General features: G+C 37.5%; 1 protein-coding gene across 1 annotated transcript in view; it reads left to right on the forward strand.

Annotated features, from left to right (window-relative positions):
- Positions 1-14,778, forward strand: part of LOC138715666 (ATPase inhibitor mai-2, mitochondrial-like) — a 28,714-nt gene that overhangs the window by 2,553 nt on the left and 11,383 nt on the right. The window contains exons 3-4 of the mRNA XM_069848735.1: positions 1,533-1,662; positions 6,751-6,867. Of these exons, the coding sequence (XP_069704836.1) occupies positions 1,533-1,662; positions 6,751-6,867 (247 nt within the window). The remainder of the gene's footprint in view (positions 1-1,532; positions 1,663-6,750; positions 6,868-14,778) is intronic.

Here is a 14,778-nt window from a genome sequence, read left to right on the forward strand (position 1 = left end):
TGACGTGCGGTGACCCAACAGATTACCCAAGCAGCCGCGTAGTCAGGTTTTCTTTTCTCTTTTACTATTTATATTTGATTGAATTACAACATTGCTAATTATAAAAATACGTTGGCATTTAGCACCAATTTTTTTTTTACAAAATCTGTAAGATTAGGCCTACTGCAACTACTACCTAAAATTAAAAATACTATTATAAAAGATTACTCTAAGTATTGGTAAGTCGTGACGAGTAATTCCATCTTGTTGGGGAAACATATGCTAATCGTCGACCTAGAAATTCATCAAGAAATTTTGTGCGCTTTGATGATTTGGAGATAAACGCTGTAAGCCCAGAAACAGTAGCAAAAAATATATGGCATTCAGGAATACTTGAAGCACTTTGGGACAGTGCTAAATTTAAACAGTGTGCATAGCAGTGAACAAAGAGAGCTTGTGGAAAAGACGCCTTGATACATAATCAAAACTTTTTATTGCACTTATATACACGTACACAATGTAACTACAAAGTACCGGTACAAACGTGACAGAAACAGTAAGTTTCGCGCACACAGCCAGCCCAGGCAGGCTACCGGCTGCTTGGGGTATACAGTATGCATCTAGTACAGTCTCGTAAGGCGTCCCTCATTGGTTAGAAGTTATGATGATGTGGGTTGTCATGGCAACTTCCATGCTAACCTGCATTCTGCACTGTTGACACGCTGCTGCCAGCTCGGGACCGCAGTATGTGCATTGTATATGCCCCATCACGCGACTTACTATTAACAAAACATATGTAGAAACTTTTCAGAACTTATGATTAAATAAACAGAAAGTTTAATCGTGGATTACGTAGATTCTTACAATCAATCAGTGCTGTCCAAGCCGTGCTTGGGTTGCTTGGGTGGACTGCACGTCACTGATTATATTCTTCCGTGGAATTACACAGTTGTAAAGTTGTTTGCAGTCCGATTTCACATGGCTTGTCCTATATAAGAAATGTGAAATTAAGTATGTTAATGTTAATCACAAAAGAGACTTTTACAGTATCGCTCTATTTTACTATGCATTCTGCATTTTAAAAAAGAAAAGGAAATAGACTTACTGTCTATGACTGGCATCTACGACCCTGAAAATAATTTCAACTGACTCACTCCCCTGCTCTAAAACGATTATGAAAAGATTTCACTCGGCAGTGATGCCCCTGAGTGTAATCTACAATAAGGAAGAACCACTGATTTGCTAAACTAATGTTTTCGGCAGGTAGTATACAACTCTGAATGTTAGACAAAAAATTCGCGCTTCCAGTATCCAGAAGACTGGCCGTTTCCACTTCTATCTTTCTCTCCCATACATCGGGGTCGCAGAACCAGATACTAACAGTAAGAATATTTGAATAAAAAGTATATTTTTTTTATTAACAGTCTTCTGTTATCCTGTAGGACTTACCTGAAAGTAATTCGAGAGTAATTTTAACAAGACAGACCCACCTGAAAATAGTGTCAAAATGTACATTGTTTTTTTCTTCTGTATGGTTATGTACATTATTTTAGGACAGAGAACTACTCCGGAATTTGAAAACTGACATAAATGCCGACATTGAAAATCATAAAATAGAAATTGAAAGGAAAAATGAAGAGATAAAACAATTACAAGCCAAGATGAAGGAAATACAAAATAAAGGTAGGCTCATATATTATATTTTATCATACTCTTATTTTGTTATCGCAATAGGCTCAAGAAATAATATCGATTGTTATGAAAATGTTACACATATTTTCTTAACGAATGCTTTCATTTTCATAACTCCATTCACTTTATTATAAATATTATAATATTCGGCATATTGAAATTAGCTTTCTATTGATGTGTACGTATAACTTAATGACAATACCAAAAATTAAAGTTTTATTTGGATTACTGTCATTGCTCATTTTATTTGGATTACTGTCATTGCTCAAAGTACCGTATACAAGAACAGCGTCGTTCACCTGGCTAAAAATTCTTGAATTAGAAAATCACTACATAGGATGAAGATTATATCTCTACGTCTCTCTTCCTTCCTCTACCTTTCCCTTTACGACAGACAGAAGCACGGATCTCCTATTGGAAAGGCTATGTCTTTTGAACTAGTCGTTTTTGTTTAGCGGCAAACTTTTTCTATATATATATATATATATATATATATATATATATATATATATATATATATAGGTGAATCCTGGAATGAAATGAGTGAACTTAGGGCTTGGAACTTACATAGTTAGGCCATGTTAATAATTTTCACCAACTTCTAGTTTGCCTTTCCTGCGTCTTTCTTTAATTTGTTCGTTTACTCATTCAATCAAAATAGAAAATATGTAATTATGTATGTATGTATGTATGTATGTATGTATGTATGTACAGTATTAGGAAAAAGTTTTGTCGCACAGATACTTTTATGCCCCAGAAAGGAAACAGTGCGCGTGATCAGAGGACGAGCGACCTAGTTCACAAGAGAACGACTAGTTGAGGTAATAAAATTAGTTTTGTTTCGTTGTATGTCGTCCCTTAGTAGTTAGAACAAATGCCAGGGAAAAGAATTCAGTGTAAATAAGTAGTACGGTAAAGACTGTTAACAAATAAAGAAGTAAATTAATTTAACAAATATAGAGAGAGAGAAAAAAAAGAAATGCATGACAGCGACTTTGAGTATGCGACCGAGAGAACGGGAAGCAGGCGCTCTCTCCACTAGACTAAAGCCGTGCATGACAGAAACGCTCTGTATGAACCAATGCAATACTCCAGGATATGACAAGGTATATCACGAAATTGGACATTAACTTGACTTACTTCAAATTAATTAGACACGGTTCGCATTAGTTGTGGAAATAAACTATCTTGTTATACCCTAATTAAATAAAGTAATGGGGTGTGAAAAACGTTATTCTTTAATTATATGTAACTTTAATCTTTATTAGTATTTTATTATGTTTAATAGTCACGCTGTTGATTAAGGATATAGGCTACAGCAGGCCATTCTCTAGTTATTGCGCTAGTGGCAAATGTCTATTCTGAGTCTGAGGCGAGTCGACTGTGCGGGATCCAAGTGAGGACAGCATAGAGTAGGCACATAGATATCTATATTAGCCTATGGGGAGTTTGGAAGGCCCCGTTCTACAGGGCGTCTGCGTATTTTAAAAGAAGATATCGAGGCCCTTCGCAGAGCCCATGATGAGAACCCGTTCCGCTCTGCGAATCAGGTAAATGCTACGGCCAACTTCCCTGGCTCTTCACGAACGGTAGTCGTTTGAGAGAGGTGAATATTCGTTCGCGAAGAGCTGCGACCAAAGAGACCTTGACAGAGGAACATGCTGTCGACCGCGTAGCTTTCGCAACCGTTGGATGGGTTTCAATTAGGGAGGAGTAATTTTCTCCGACGATACAACCATCTCATCCAATGGCGAATCACGCACCAACGTTTATCGTGAGATATGATCGACGCTATAACCAACGACGTCACAGATCGGGAAGATGCGTGTCATGCTGGGGCTGAATGTCTCGCGATGGTGCTGGCGTGTTAGAGCGCATCGATGACCGATTTGGAGCACCGAATTATCTGCATATTTTGAAAAACGTGTTTCTTCCTTCAGTCCGAGTTAGTTATCCGAAGGAAATTTAATTTTCCAGCAGGATAACCACCCCGTGCACACCTCATAAACGTTCGAAGATGGTTCGCGGGAAGGCCCGAGATCGAATTCATACCTTGGCCTCCCAAGACACCTGATTTGAACGTTATCGAACACGTATGGGCAGAATTGGAAAAGAGGAGGATCAACAAATATCTAGACCACCTACCTCAAAAATCCATTTCAGTTGTGGGATCAAGTTCTGGCTATCTGGGAAAATCTCACTGAGGATGAAAACTATTCCCACGATCTGGTGGACTCAATGCTCCGAAAATGCCAGGCGATGATAGATGCCGGTGGCATGTGAACGAAGTATTCGTTCGACATGCGTATTTTTTATTTTTATTTATTTATTTATTTTTGTTTTATTTCGGAAAGAAAATTAATCTCCCAGGAGTTTTTCTTTAATTCTCCTAGTGAGGGCGGAGGTGGGAAATCATTCGTTACACTATAAAACAAAATAAAAAAATCAAGAGAGGTAACATGTATACAAATTAGTTACCTTAATATAACAATTTACCTGTTGGGGAATCGAACGCGGGCCCCGGAGATCTCAAGTCAACACGCTACTGACTGCTCCATCGGAGAAAGGCAGCACGAAGGGAGGCTTACAGCCGCTCCGCTTGAAGTCAATGGAGACAGCACATATACAAAATAATATACTCGTGTAAATCGCGCATCAATTCTCCATTAACACCACCAAGAGACACGACAAGACGTTTTTCAAAGACTGCACGTACTTCGCTGTCCCTCACCGCGTCACAGTCTGAATTAGCTATCTCTTCGACTTCTACCACTACATCTGCTCATTGAATAGAACACAAAAACATTAAAAGCATAACAGTACTTCAGACATGTGGTTGATACCTTGATCATGATTTTGGTTATCTAGTGGCCTAGATGAAATTAATTTTAAAGGCATAATAAAGCATAGTTTTACAAATAAAGCGTAAGAGTATAATAGCCTATATAAAACAAAACACAATTCTTGGAATGTTAGTTGTTTGTTTAATTGTTAATCTAACATTTTTTTATATTTGTTGTAATCAAGAATTTAAAATTGATATCTTAAAGAAAATAAAACTGCAGTTCTGTGAGAAAAAGGACAACAATGATATTGGTCAGTGCACATTCTGAATCAGAGCAGTTCACATCTATTGAATACTAGCATGCCAAAAACATCAGCAAGTGCAGTACAAAGGGTTCGCAAGTTTCCCTCAGATTAATTTGTGGTTGAAAAGGGGAAACATGTATGTAGTTTATGCTCGGAATATTTAACTTAAAAATTTTTCAATTGTGCAAAACCATATGGAAAGTTTTAAACATAAATCTCGGAACAGAACGAAGAACATAGTTCAACTTCAGGCGGTCCTAACAGCATACGTACCAGAACCATACCTCAAGTACTGCAGCATAAGGAAGATTCCACGGCTAATTTGAAAGAAGTGGTCAAAGCATTCACTTCTGATGGTATTCCACTTCATGACTTCCGAGATGAACAATTTCAACAGTGAATAACATCTACATATGAAGCCGACTTCCAGTGCAACACTGATATCTTGCCAATTGTACTGAAGAAGACCTCCAGGAAACTAAGTCAAAATGTGAGAGAAGTTCTGTTTATCTAGTAGTTAATGAAACTACAGATACTCGTATACAGAACCGTAAGTTGGTGCATGTTCTTGTTGCTTCATTGGGTGTTGGTTGTGAGTGAAAAACTCCGTCTTGTGAAAACAAAAATTGTTCAGCATTGCAAAGAGTAAATTTAATATTTGATACACTGGATCTTATTGGTGTTCACAGAAGTAACTTAGTTGTTTTAATACCAGGGAGTGCACTATTATTGCTTTCTGCTGGCAGGCGACTGGCTGGAGTTGCACCTCAGCTTTTACGTTCCACCTGTTGGGCTCATGTTTTGTGCTGAAGAGATTAGATTTTTCAGTGAAAATTTCTCATGAATTCATGCAGCTGTTAAGACTGTTTTAGCGAAAACTCCAGCCATAAGGGAGAGATTATTGGGTTGTTTAATAGAAGCATGAAAATTTGTTCAACCTCTAGTTCCTTTAATAAGTCGTAAGAGCACATGGCTAAATGCAGAAGAATATCTCAGCATAAATTTCAATGCAGTTAAACATTGGATCAATTTATAAGATGAAGAAGGTAATACCGCCATAACAAATTTAAAACGACAGGTTGAAAACGAAGCCCTTTAACCTCAACTTAAGAGCTGTAGTTGAAGTTTCTGATGGACTTCGTAAACAAATACAGGTTTTGGAATCAGATAATGTTGCTGCAACATAGATCTGGCTTCTTCTATCATCAGTAGTTCAGATGTTGCAAAGTTCTGGTGTTGCTTATAAAAAAGTTGCAAATTGTATGAATTAACGCCAGCCTACTATAAACTTATGGAAGAAAGTTCAGAATTTACATCCAACATTAGTCAAGACTGAACAGATTTTTTTTCCATCTTTACTTCAGATGAGCTGAAATGCTTCTCTACTGTTGATGTTCCACTAGAAGAAATATCAACATATGCAGCAACGGTACGTGAAGAAAATTTGTTTTCTTCAGAAGAAACATTTTTCCAAGATGCGTACATTACTTAAGCTGACAATTATGGTTTCTCTATCATCTGCTCAGTTGTACTTTGAATTCTAAAAGGACATGTCTGACAGAAGAAAATCATGAGGCTCACTTAAAACGTTTAATAACCCAATCTCTTTAGGGTGCATATGAAGAAACTGGGAGCGACATATAGTGACTAAAACTTTCTTTCTTAAGCATTATTTTGTTCTTACTGCAATGTGTACTTGTGTAAGTGATACAACGACATTTCGATACGAAATTTAAGTTTATGGGTATAAAAGAAGCTTCTGTTCATAAAATAAGTAAATAAATAAATAAATAAATAAATAAGCTATTTAGAGTACTTGTGTTCCATTATGTATGTTAAACAACAAATAAAAAATAAATCACAATAAAGCATAATTTGCGAAAATATAAGCACAATTAACAAAAAATATAGCATAACGTGGATTGCTCTATTGATAAGTCCCCATTGTCGCATGCCTCTATTAACATATTATGACGCAATTCTTTACAGATTCAAAGGAATATATACAATTGGTTCGTCAAATAAAGTATCTACAGAATCTAATCCAGTCTCACAATGCAGAGATTGCTGCAGTAACGAAAGTGATACAAGATTTGAGTGAAGCTGGTAAGATACTATTGATAGAAATCATAGAATCATAAACAAATCAAAAGAAACAAACAGTCCAGACTGGTTTCTGAACTGCGATGTCCGCTTGAAAGCCTTGTATAGTTTCTCGATGACTCCATAATAGGAGAAACAGCTGGAGCTGGTATGTATTGATAGGGCATAAGTGTACTAAAATCTGTATTTAACTCGGGTTATATGCAGAAAAACAACGGAAGTTTATACTTTCCTAGTCTGCCTCCGAGAAGTTAATGAAAATATGAATATCTAGATTTGCTCAGACGACCATTTCGCTCTGAATGTGCTACAGTAATTTAGAATTGCCGCTAGACTTGTTGAAGAATGTAGAGACAACAGAAAAATGATAGATTCCTGGAGAAACTGGCGTAACAGGTAATAAGGAGGTTGGTTCTCTAGTCAAAAAGAGGCTTAAACTTCTATTGGACCAGAAACTTACATTGGCTACCCAGAAAATTCAGAGCCCAAGCACTAAAAAATGATCTCAACAAGAAATTTTGTAGTTCTTGGAGTAAAATAGCAGCCATAAAGAGCTAAATCCTACGGTCTGACTTTAGTCAATCAGCCTAACATTAAGTAGAAAGAGTCGTAGTTTGGTAGGTAAATAATTGACTAGTCATTGTGTCTGGAAAGAAACTCATAAATCAAGAATATTGTAAATTTATTTCAACTCAACAACAATGTAACTTTATTATCTCAACAATAGGATTTGCTCTCCACACAGTAACACAGTATTCGTTAGTGCACTCCACAGACGACAATGACAATTTACTTGGACTATTACGAACAACAATGAACTGTTAATCTTAACTAATATTTACAAAGCACTATTTACAAATCAGAACTGTCAGTTCTCAGTTCACAGTTCTTTTAGATCAGTCACTCAATATATTATTATTTTAATGTACCGAAGTACATATGAGATTTCCATGCAGATATTCTGCGTCATCATACGATGAAAGAGTAATGGAACGGAGAAAAATTCTCTCCGGCGCCGGGATTTGAACCCGGGTTTTCAGCTCTACGTGCTGATGCTTTAGCCACTAAGCCACACCGGATACAACTCCGACGCCGGTCAGAATCGTCTCAGATTAAGCTCCAACTCTTGGGTTCCCTCTAGTGGCCGCCCTCTGCACTATGTCATAGATGTCTATGAACGCAGGACCGAAGTCCACACATGTGCTGAGGTGCACTCGATATGAGTGACAAGTTGGCCGGGATCCGACGGAATAAGCGCCGTCTTAAATCACGAAGTGATTTACGCATATCTTATATATTATTATTTTAATGTACCGAAGTACATATGATATTTCCATGCAGATATTCTCCGTCCCATTACTCTTTCATCGTATGATGACGCAGAATATCTGCATGGAAATATCATATGTACTTCGGTACATTAAAATAATAATATATAAGATATGCGTAAATCACTTCGTGATTTAAGACGGCGCTTATTCCGTCGGATCCCGGCCAACTAGTCACTCATATCGAGTGCACCTCAGCACATGTGTGGACTTCGGTCCTGCGTTCATAGACATCTATGACGTAGTGCAGAGGGCGGCCACTAGAGGGAACCCAAGAGTTGGAGCTTAATCTGAGACGATTCTGACCGGAGTTGTATCCGGTGTGGCTTAGTGGATAAAGCATCAGCACGTAGAGCTGAAAACCCGGGTTCAAATCCTGGCGCCGGAGAGAATTTTTCTCCGTTCCATTACTCTTTCATCGTCAGTCACTCAAGTTCACAGTATCTCGAACCACAGACCTTCAGAGACGATCCGCTGTACTCGAACTCAGGTCCCTCCAACTGCGGTCCACTGCACTCGAACTCAGGCCTTCTGATGCTCACACAGTTGCGGACGCACACTCAAGTCGAACTCCGGTACACAAGACTGGCTGGCTTGCTCTGTTCACTGGCTTACTGACTGAACTAATCATGAATCACACTCTCCGAGTTCACTCGCGTTTCTTCTTTTATAACCACAGCGACGTAGCCTGGAAAGTTCGAGTTCGCGATTTTTCGACGCGCGTCCAGATAGCACTCCAGAGAAAGCACTCGAACAATCCGGACCCCTCCTCTCCGCCGCGATCACTCTTTCCCCTTTCTTCTCTCCGCAAGCACCAGATGCGCGCGCAACCCGCCCAAAACACGGCCGACTTAGCCTCTCCTCCGTCGGTCGTGAGATCGAATCTCACGTTGTCGTCACAATATGCTTAATGATTCCGCGTGTAGGCTTTGCATTTAGGGAGAAGACACTTCTTCTTACATACTATTCCAATATCCTAAACTGGACGGAGCTAGTTCCAAATACCGCAGAAATAAACGGGATTAAATTAACCAGTCTGCCTTCCCCTGGACTGCTTGTATGTTCCATGGTCATGGGGGCGAACAATGGATTAAATTTATATTAGTCTCAGTGCTTTGGATCTTTTAAAGTAGCCCTAACAATGAAGGAGAATAAAAAGAATCGCGACGAATATACTGTAATTGAGACTTCTATATTTAATACCAACAATAACATACATTCTTGTGAGAATAATGTACACACAAGGCATTTACATAGCAAATTCTTTGCTATCTTCAAAGAATGCTACAAAGCTTTCGCTTAAAACAACACGGTGAAAACATTAGAAATAGAACATACACGCAGCCCGTATAGAATTAAGACACGTCTAGAATATGTCAATATTGTGTTGAAAACTCTTAAAGGTTTTTCAGTGAAATAAGTGTAAGTGAACAAGCTCCATGTCACTCAAACTCTTGATCTACGAAATCTTGGACATAGCCTACTGACTGTACAAGTGCAAATGCGTTTTGGAGATGTTGAGAAGATAAAATTTGTTGAATTGCTAGATCAAAATAGATTTGAGGGAAATAAACTAAATTTTCCTGTGATTAAATATACTGTTACTATTATTTACTGTCCACATATCTATTCTTTAACAAAGAACGGTTAGAAAATGAATTAAAGGATATTCATGTAGCTAAAGAAAAGCATTTAGCCTACCCTCTGCAGACCTCTTGAAATTCATAATTAGCAATGGTCTTCAAACCGTATATAAAGAGGTAATACGACTTATGAAGTCGATCTTGACATTTCCCAGTACTACATCTTCCTCCTAAAGGAGTATGAGCACAGTCAAAGTGGTAAAAAATTATCTTCGTAATTCAATGAAGAACGAAAGATTAAGTTCTTTCAGTACAAACGCCATTGAAAAGAAACTAGTTAAACAACTTCCTATTGATCAAAGTTTCAAGGTACGAGTAATAAATACTTTTGCAACCAAGACGAATCGACGCCTGGATCTGCTGTATAAAAAATATAAAGTAAGCAGATCTTTTCAGCCTATCCAGTAATTATACCTTAGCTTCACCATTGCAGTTGGGAAACCCAATTAGGTAATTAGCTCAAGCGGTATTCAAACCATGCCCGAGTGCAGCCTCGGATCGGGAGACCAGTTTCTTACTCCTGAGATACGTCGGTGGCCTACTGATTGTTTCAACAATGACATAAAATATCTCTACAACAACAATATGGAATTAATTGTTGATTCCTTCTTCTTGATATGAAACATTTGTCTAATTATTTGAGTCCGTCATGCCAATAAAAGCTTGGCAATTGGAGAAGTTAATTTCACATCAAAAGTTCTATTTATGGGATCAAACGAGGTCACGAAATCAATCAAATCGCTCCGTAATATATTAAAAAGTATTTGCATATTTCTAAGAAAATTGCAAATTCAAACATTGAATTTAAATTCAAAGGTCCTTTCATCAATATACTTTTGGTGATAATTATGTTCTGAAAATCAGCTCATCTCCGAGTAAGTTTACTGATGCTTTCTGTGGCTAAAGCACTAGCGACTGGTTTTCCATCTAGGCGATCTCTGGCCAGGTCGTAATGGAATTTGTGGTAGGTGAAGCTTTTCCTATGGTACTCCAATTCCCGTCTATCATTCCACCAACATTCTCCACCTCCCATTCATTACATTTATCATCTGCAACAGTTAAAAAAACATACTGGCGTGAAGTCTTTTATGTAGTATGGGTTTTCGAAGCTAATATGGGAAGAGCTTAGAGCTCCAGGCACTGATGTTTATTAGTAGGACTAGGATTCTTAAGTAAATAAATATTTTATTTGCACTTTAATAGAAACTCGTAATTGTGTTTTAATCTTCGGACAAGTTCACCTGAGCATATATATATTAAATTTTATTTCACATAAAACACATTTTTAATTTTTTTATGTAAATACATATTTTCAAATATTCACATAAAAACACATAAAAATTAAGTTTGCATGAAATAATTTTCGACAAAAGCCACATTTCAGATTAAAACTATTTCTCGGAATTGCCTGAACCTGTGGAATTACAGTTTGTTCTCTCACCACAAGCGATAAGAGCTGTCACCACTAAAAAATTATACTGTAACTCACACACATACACATTGATGTGTAATTTAGGAGTGCCTTGCAAGTTATCATAACGCTGATTCAGGAAGCAACGATTATTTCATAAACATCAGCTGCCTCTGTTTTCGTTTCCAATCATAAACATGTCTAGAGGGAGGACATGTTGTTTCTCAATGGCCACGGCGCTCTTTTTCCCAGTACAGGCCAGTGTTTCGCGATAATCGTGAGTCATTTGTGATGTAATTGAAACATAATTAAATATTTTTCCTTTTTTGTGACATATTTTCCCGATTTTTAGCACATAAAAATAAATATTTTTCCCGATTTTTAGCACCTAAAAATCCGAGCCCTACTTATCAGGTACTCGTTCGAGGATGGGATCTGGCGCTGTCAGAACTGAGGTATAGTGCCCATATATCAGTCACGAATTCCACCCGGGGTACCTGTAGGACTTCAATCATCGCATTTATTTAGGCACACAACGGACTGAAGCAAGCGATGTCGTGACAATTCGTCCCGGTTAATTTGTCACTACGAAGATTCGTCCCAGAAAGCAATTCGTACCTGCGACGGTTGGTACATTTTAAAAGTTTGTCCCGATCAACTGGTTCCATTTTAATTCTTACCGGACAGTATGTTCCACAACAGTGCATCAAAGAATGCTAAGTTTCTATGAAAACGACAAGACAACGAACAAGACTTTAAACCGAATAAAATATTCTAATTTCAAAAGTATATAAATACATTGAACATTGTAAAGTACAGGGACATCATTTTATTTTTACTTCAATTTTTATTGTACCTGAGTTTTTTAATGTACTTCACTCCCACCCCTTCTACTAATGAAGTTCCAACTGTCCTCTACACACAGATCCAAAACCGCATATAGTAAACAGCACTGAGTTAGTGACTATAGTACGTTCCAGAAATATGTTCCAGTTTTCCAGTGACGAAAGAGCTTTCAATATTGAATCATATTTTCGCACAGGTACTGTCCGTTTGCCTACGTCGCATCCCGATTTCCTCCACCTGCTTCTGTTCGCCCCTCTGTAAAAGTAGGGCTGTCTTAGCTCTTTTCTGAAAACATTAATTTCTGTTAGGAATTGGACGTTTACGTAATATTATACAACTGTTTAAAATAACTTAAATAAAAGGGACTCGTTAATTAATTAACTGTCACGTGATTTCCCTCCTTTCTACGATCCTGCGGCATAATCACTTGGACGTACAGTAGATAGCATGTCTCAGTAATTTTATCTGTGAGGGCCGGTAGAAGTGAAGATTGAATTTACAGTACGTAAGGTACTCTTTTATAGAGTAGGTACAGAATTATTTCAACATGAGTTACTAGTACGAAGGACGAAACTGGCAATTGGAATTAGATGCAATAGTCTATAGTGCGATAATGTGTATAAAAGAACTGAAGCCTGTATCGAAATGAACGGCCGCCATTTTCAAAAATGTGTTTAAATATCTATATTATGATTATTTTTCAATTTAACTTCATTCTCTAGCCTATATTGTACGCTAATGTGCTGTAGACAGTGTAATATACACTGCTTAATGAATACGTTCAGATGGAGAACTCAGTTCGTGAGTAAAAACACTTATTCTTAATACAGTACTGCATTTTGATTGAACAAAAACCTAATGAAAATTAACGAACTCAAAATCGCGATATTTCCTAGTTTACGTAAATGGATGAAGTACTTTTCTTCCCTCCTATACCTAGTAAAGTGATTTGTTTGTGTTTTACGCCATCGAACTCCAGTCGTGGAAGGGGGTATCGAACGGTGTTTCCGGTTCTCTAAAGGTATAGCCAGGTTAATATTAGAAATGTTAGTAAAAATAAAATGATGTCCCTGTATATACATTATTGGATCGTCCAAGGTTAACGTTATCAGAGGTGAGGAAACCAACATTGATATATAACGGCTACCTTTATACGGAGCATAGGGAAAGTGGAAGAAAAATTGAATGAAGATGTGAGAAAATAGGAGAATGCTTATCGCGAATACATATAGCAAATGGAACTAATGAAGTCCTTAGAGAGAGTGACCACTCCCATGGATCTGATTGGGGCAGATGCAGGCTTTGGAAGTGGTGTCATATTTTAAAGAAGCTGCAGTATCATCCAATGGATCTAATAGTTCTGCAATAAGCAGGCAAGTAGGCAAAACAGACAGCGAAACTTATCTGAAAATTCCAAAAACTGATTTATTAGACATGCTACACAAAGAGAAAGGCTTAAACTATTGCCTCCAAATCTTAGAACAATAGCAGATCTCATGAATTTACCCAACCGATTTAAAATTGACAAAGACGGTCATGAATGGTTGCTACATTTCAATCCTGACAGTAGATTAACAATCTATGTCACATAAGTCCATCTGCGAAAACTTGTTTAGTGTGTTAATAGATAAAGTGGTTACACTTTTCGGAGAGCAGTTATCTCCATAATTTATTTTCACTGGTTTCGAGGTAGGTGCAATTAATGCAATAAAGGAAACTTTTTCTCGAGCTAAACCAGCCGGATGTTAGTTCCATTTAGGACAAGCATTATGGCGTTAGTTACAATCTGAAGAACTAACGGAGCAGTATTTACAAGAGGACAATAGACATTCGCTTAGAGTTCCATTCCTTAATTACACTGACATTCGTCCCGTACATGCAGGAAAATGACGTATGTGAAGTAAAGGAAGCATTCAACCTCCTTCGAGAAGCCTCTTCAGATGTTCTAAAGTCTTTGAGCATGCAGAGAAGAACTACATTAGAGGACGTCGTCATGGATGTGGGTACAGACAACCTATGTTCCCAGTCAATCTGTGGAACTGCTATGATCGCACATTAGCTGGTCTTCCAAGCACCACAAATCCAGTAAAAGGCTGGCATCACAGATTAAACCTCCTCACGAGGAAATCACATCCTTCTCTTACAGATTTCCTGCAAAATCTCCAAAACGATGTAGATCTAGTTAGTAGGCAAATTCTCAGATTGGACGCAGGTGGTTCCCCTGAAAAGAGGAACACAAAATATGTTGAAGCAGACAAAAGGATAACCAAAATTCTTGAAAGATGTGGTGACTGTAACGATAATGAAGACATACTTGGTTACTCACAGTATAACTGGCAATTTATTTTGATCCTTAAATTCACAAAGTATCCTATAGGATACAACAGGTTAATAGGCTATATACTATAATTGTAATAGAATAATAGAAAAAAATGGTAGGAAAATTAAAATTTCACAATACTATAATATTGCACAATATATAAAATATGGACATTGTGGTAGTTTTCTTTACAGTCTGACACGGTTTAATAAACTAGTGTCAGAAATGAAGTTTTGCCAATTTAAGGGTTAAGCTGATTTTCTGGTTAATTTCTGATGCAACGATTGATGCCATAGGATCTCACGTGTTAAAATCATCCTTAGCTATAATTAGTAATCATTTGTACCCAACAAAATTTTTATTATA

The sequence above is a fragment of the Periplaneta americana genome, chromosome 15 (genome assembly GCF_040183065.1).
Source record: "Periplaneta americana isolate PAMFEO1 chromosome 15, P.americana_PAMFEO1_priV1, whole genome shotgun sequence".
Lineage (NCBI taxonomy): Eukaryota > Metazoa > Arthropoda > Insecta > Blattodea > Blattidae > Periplaneta > Periplaneta americana.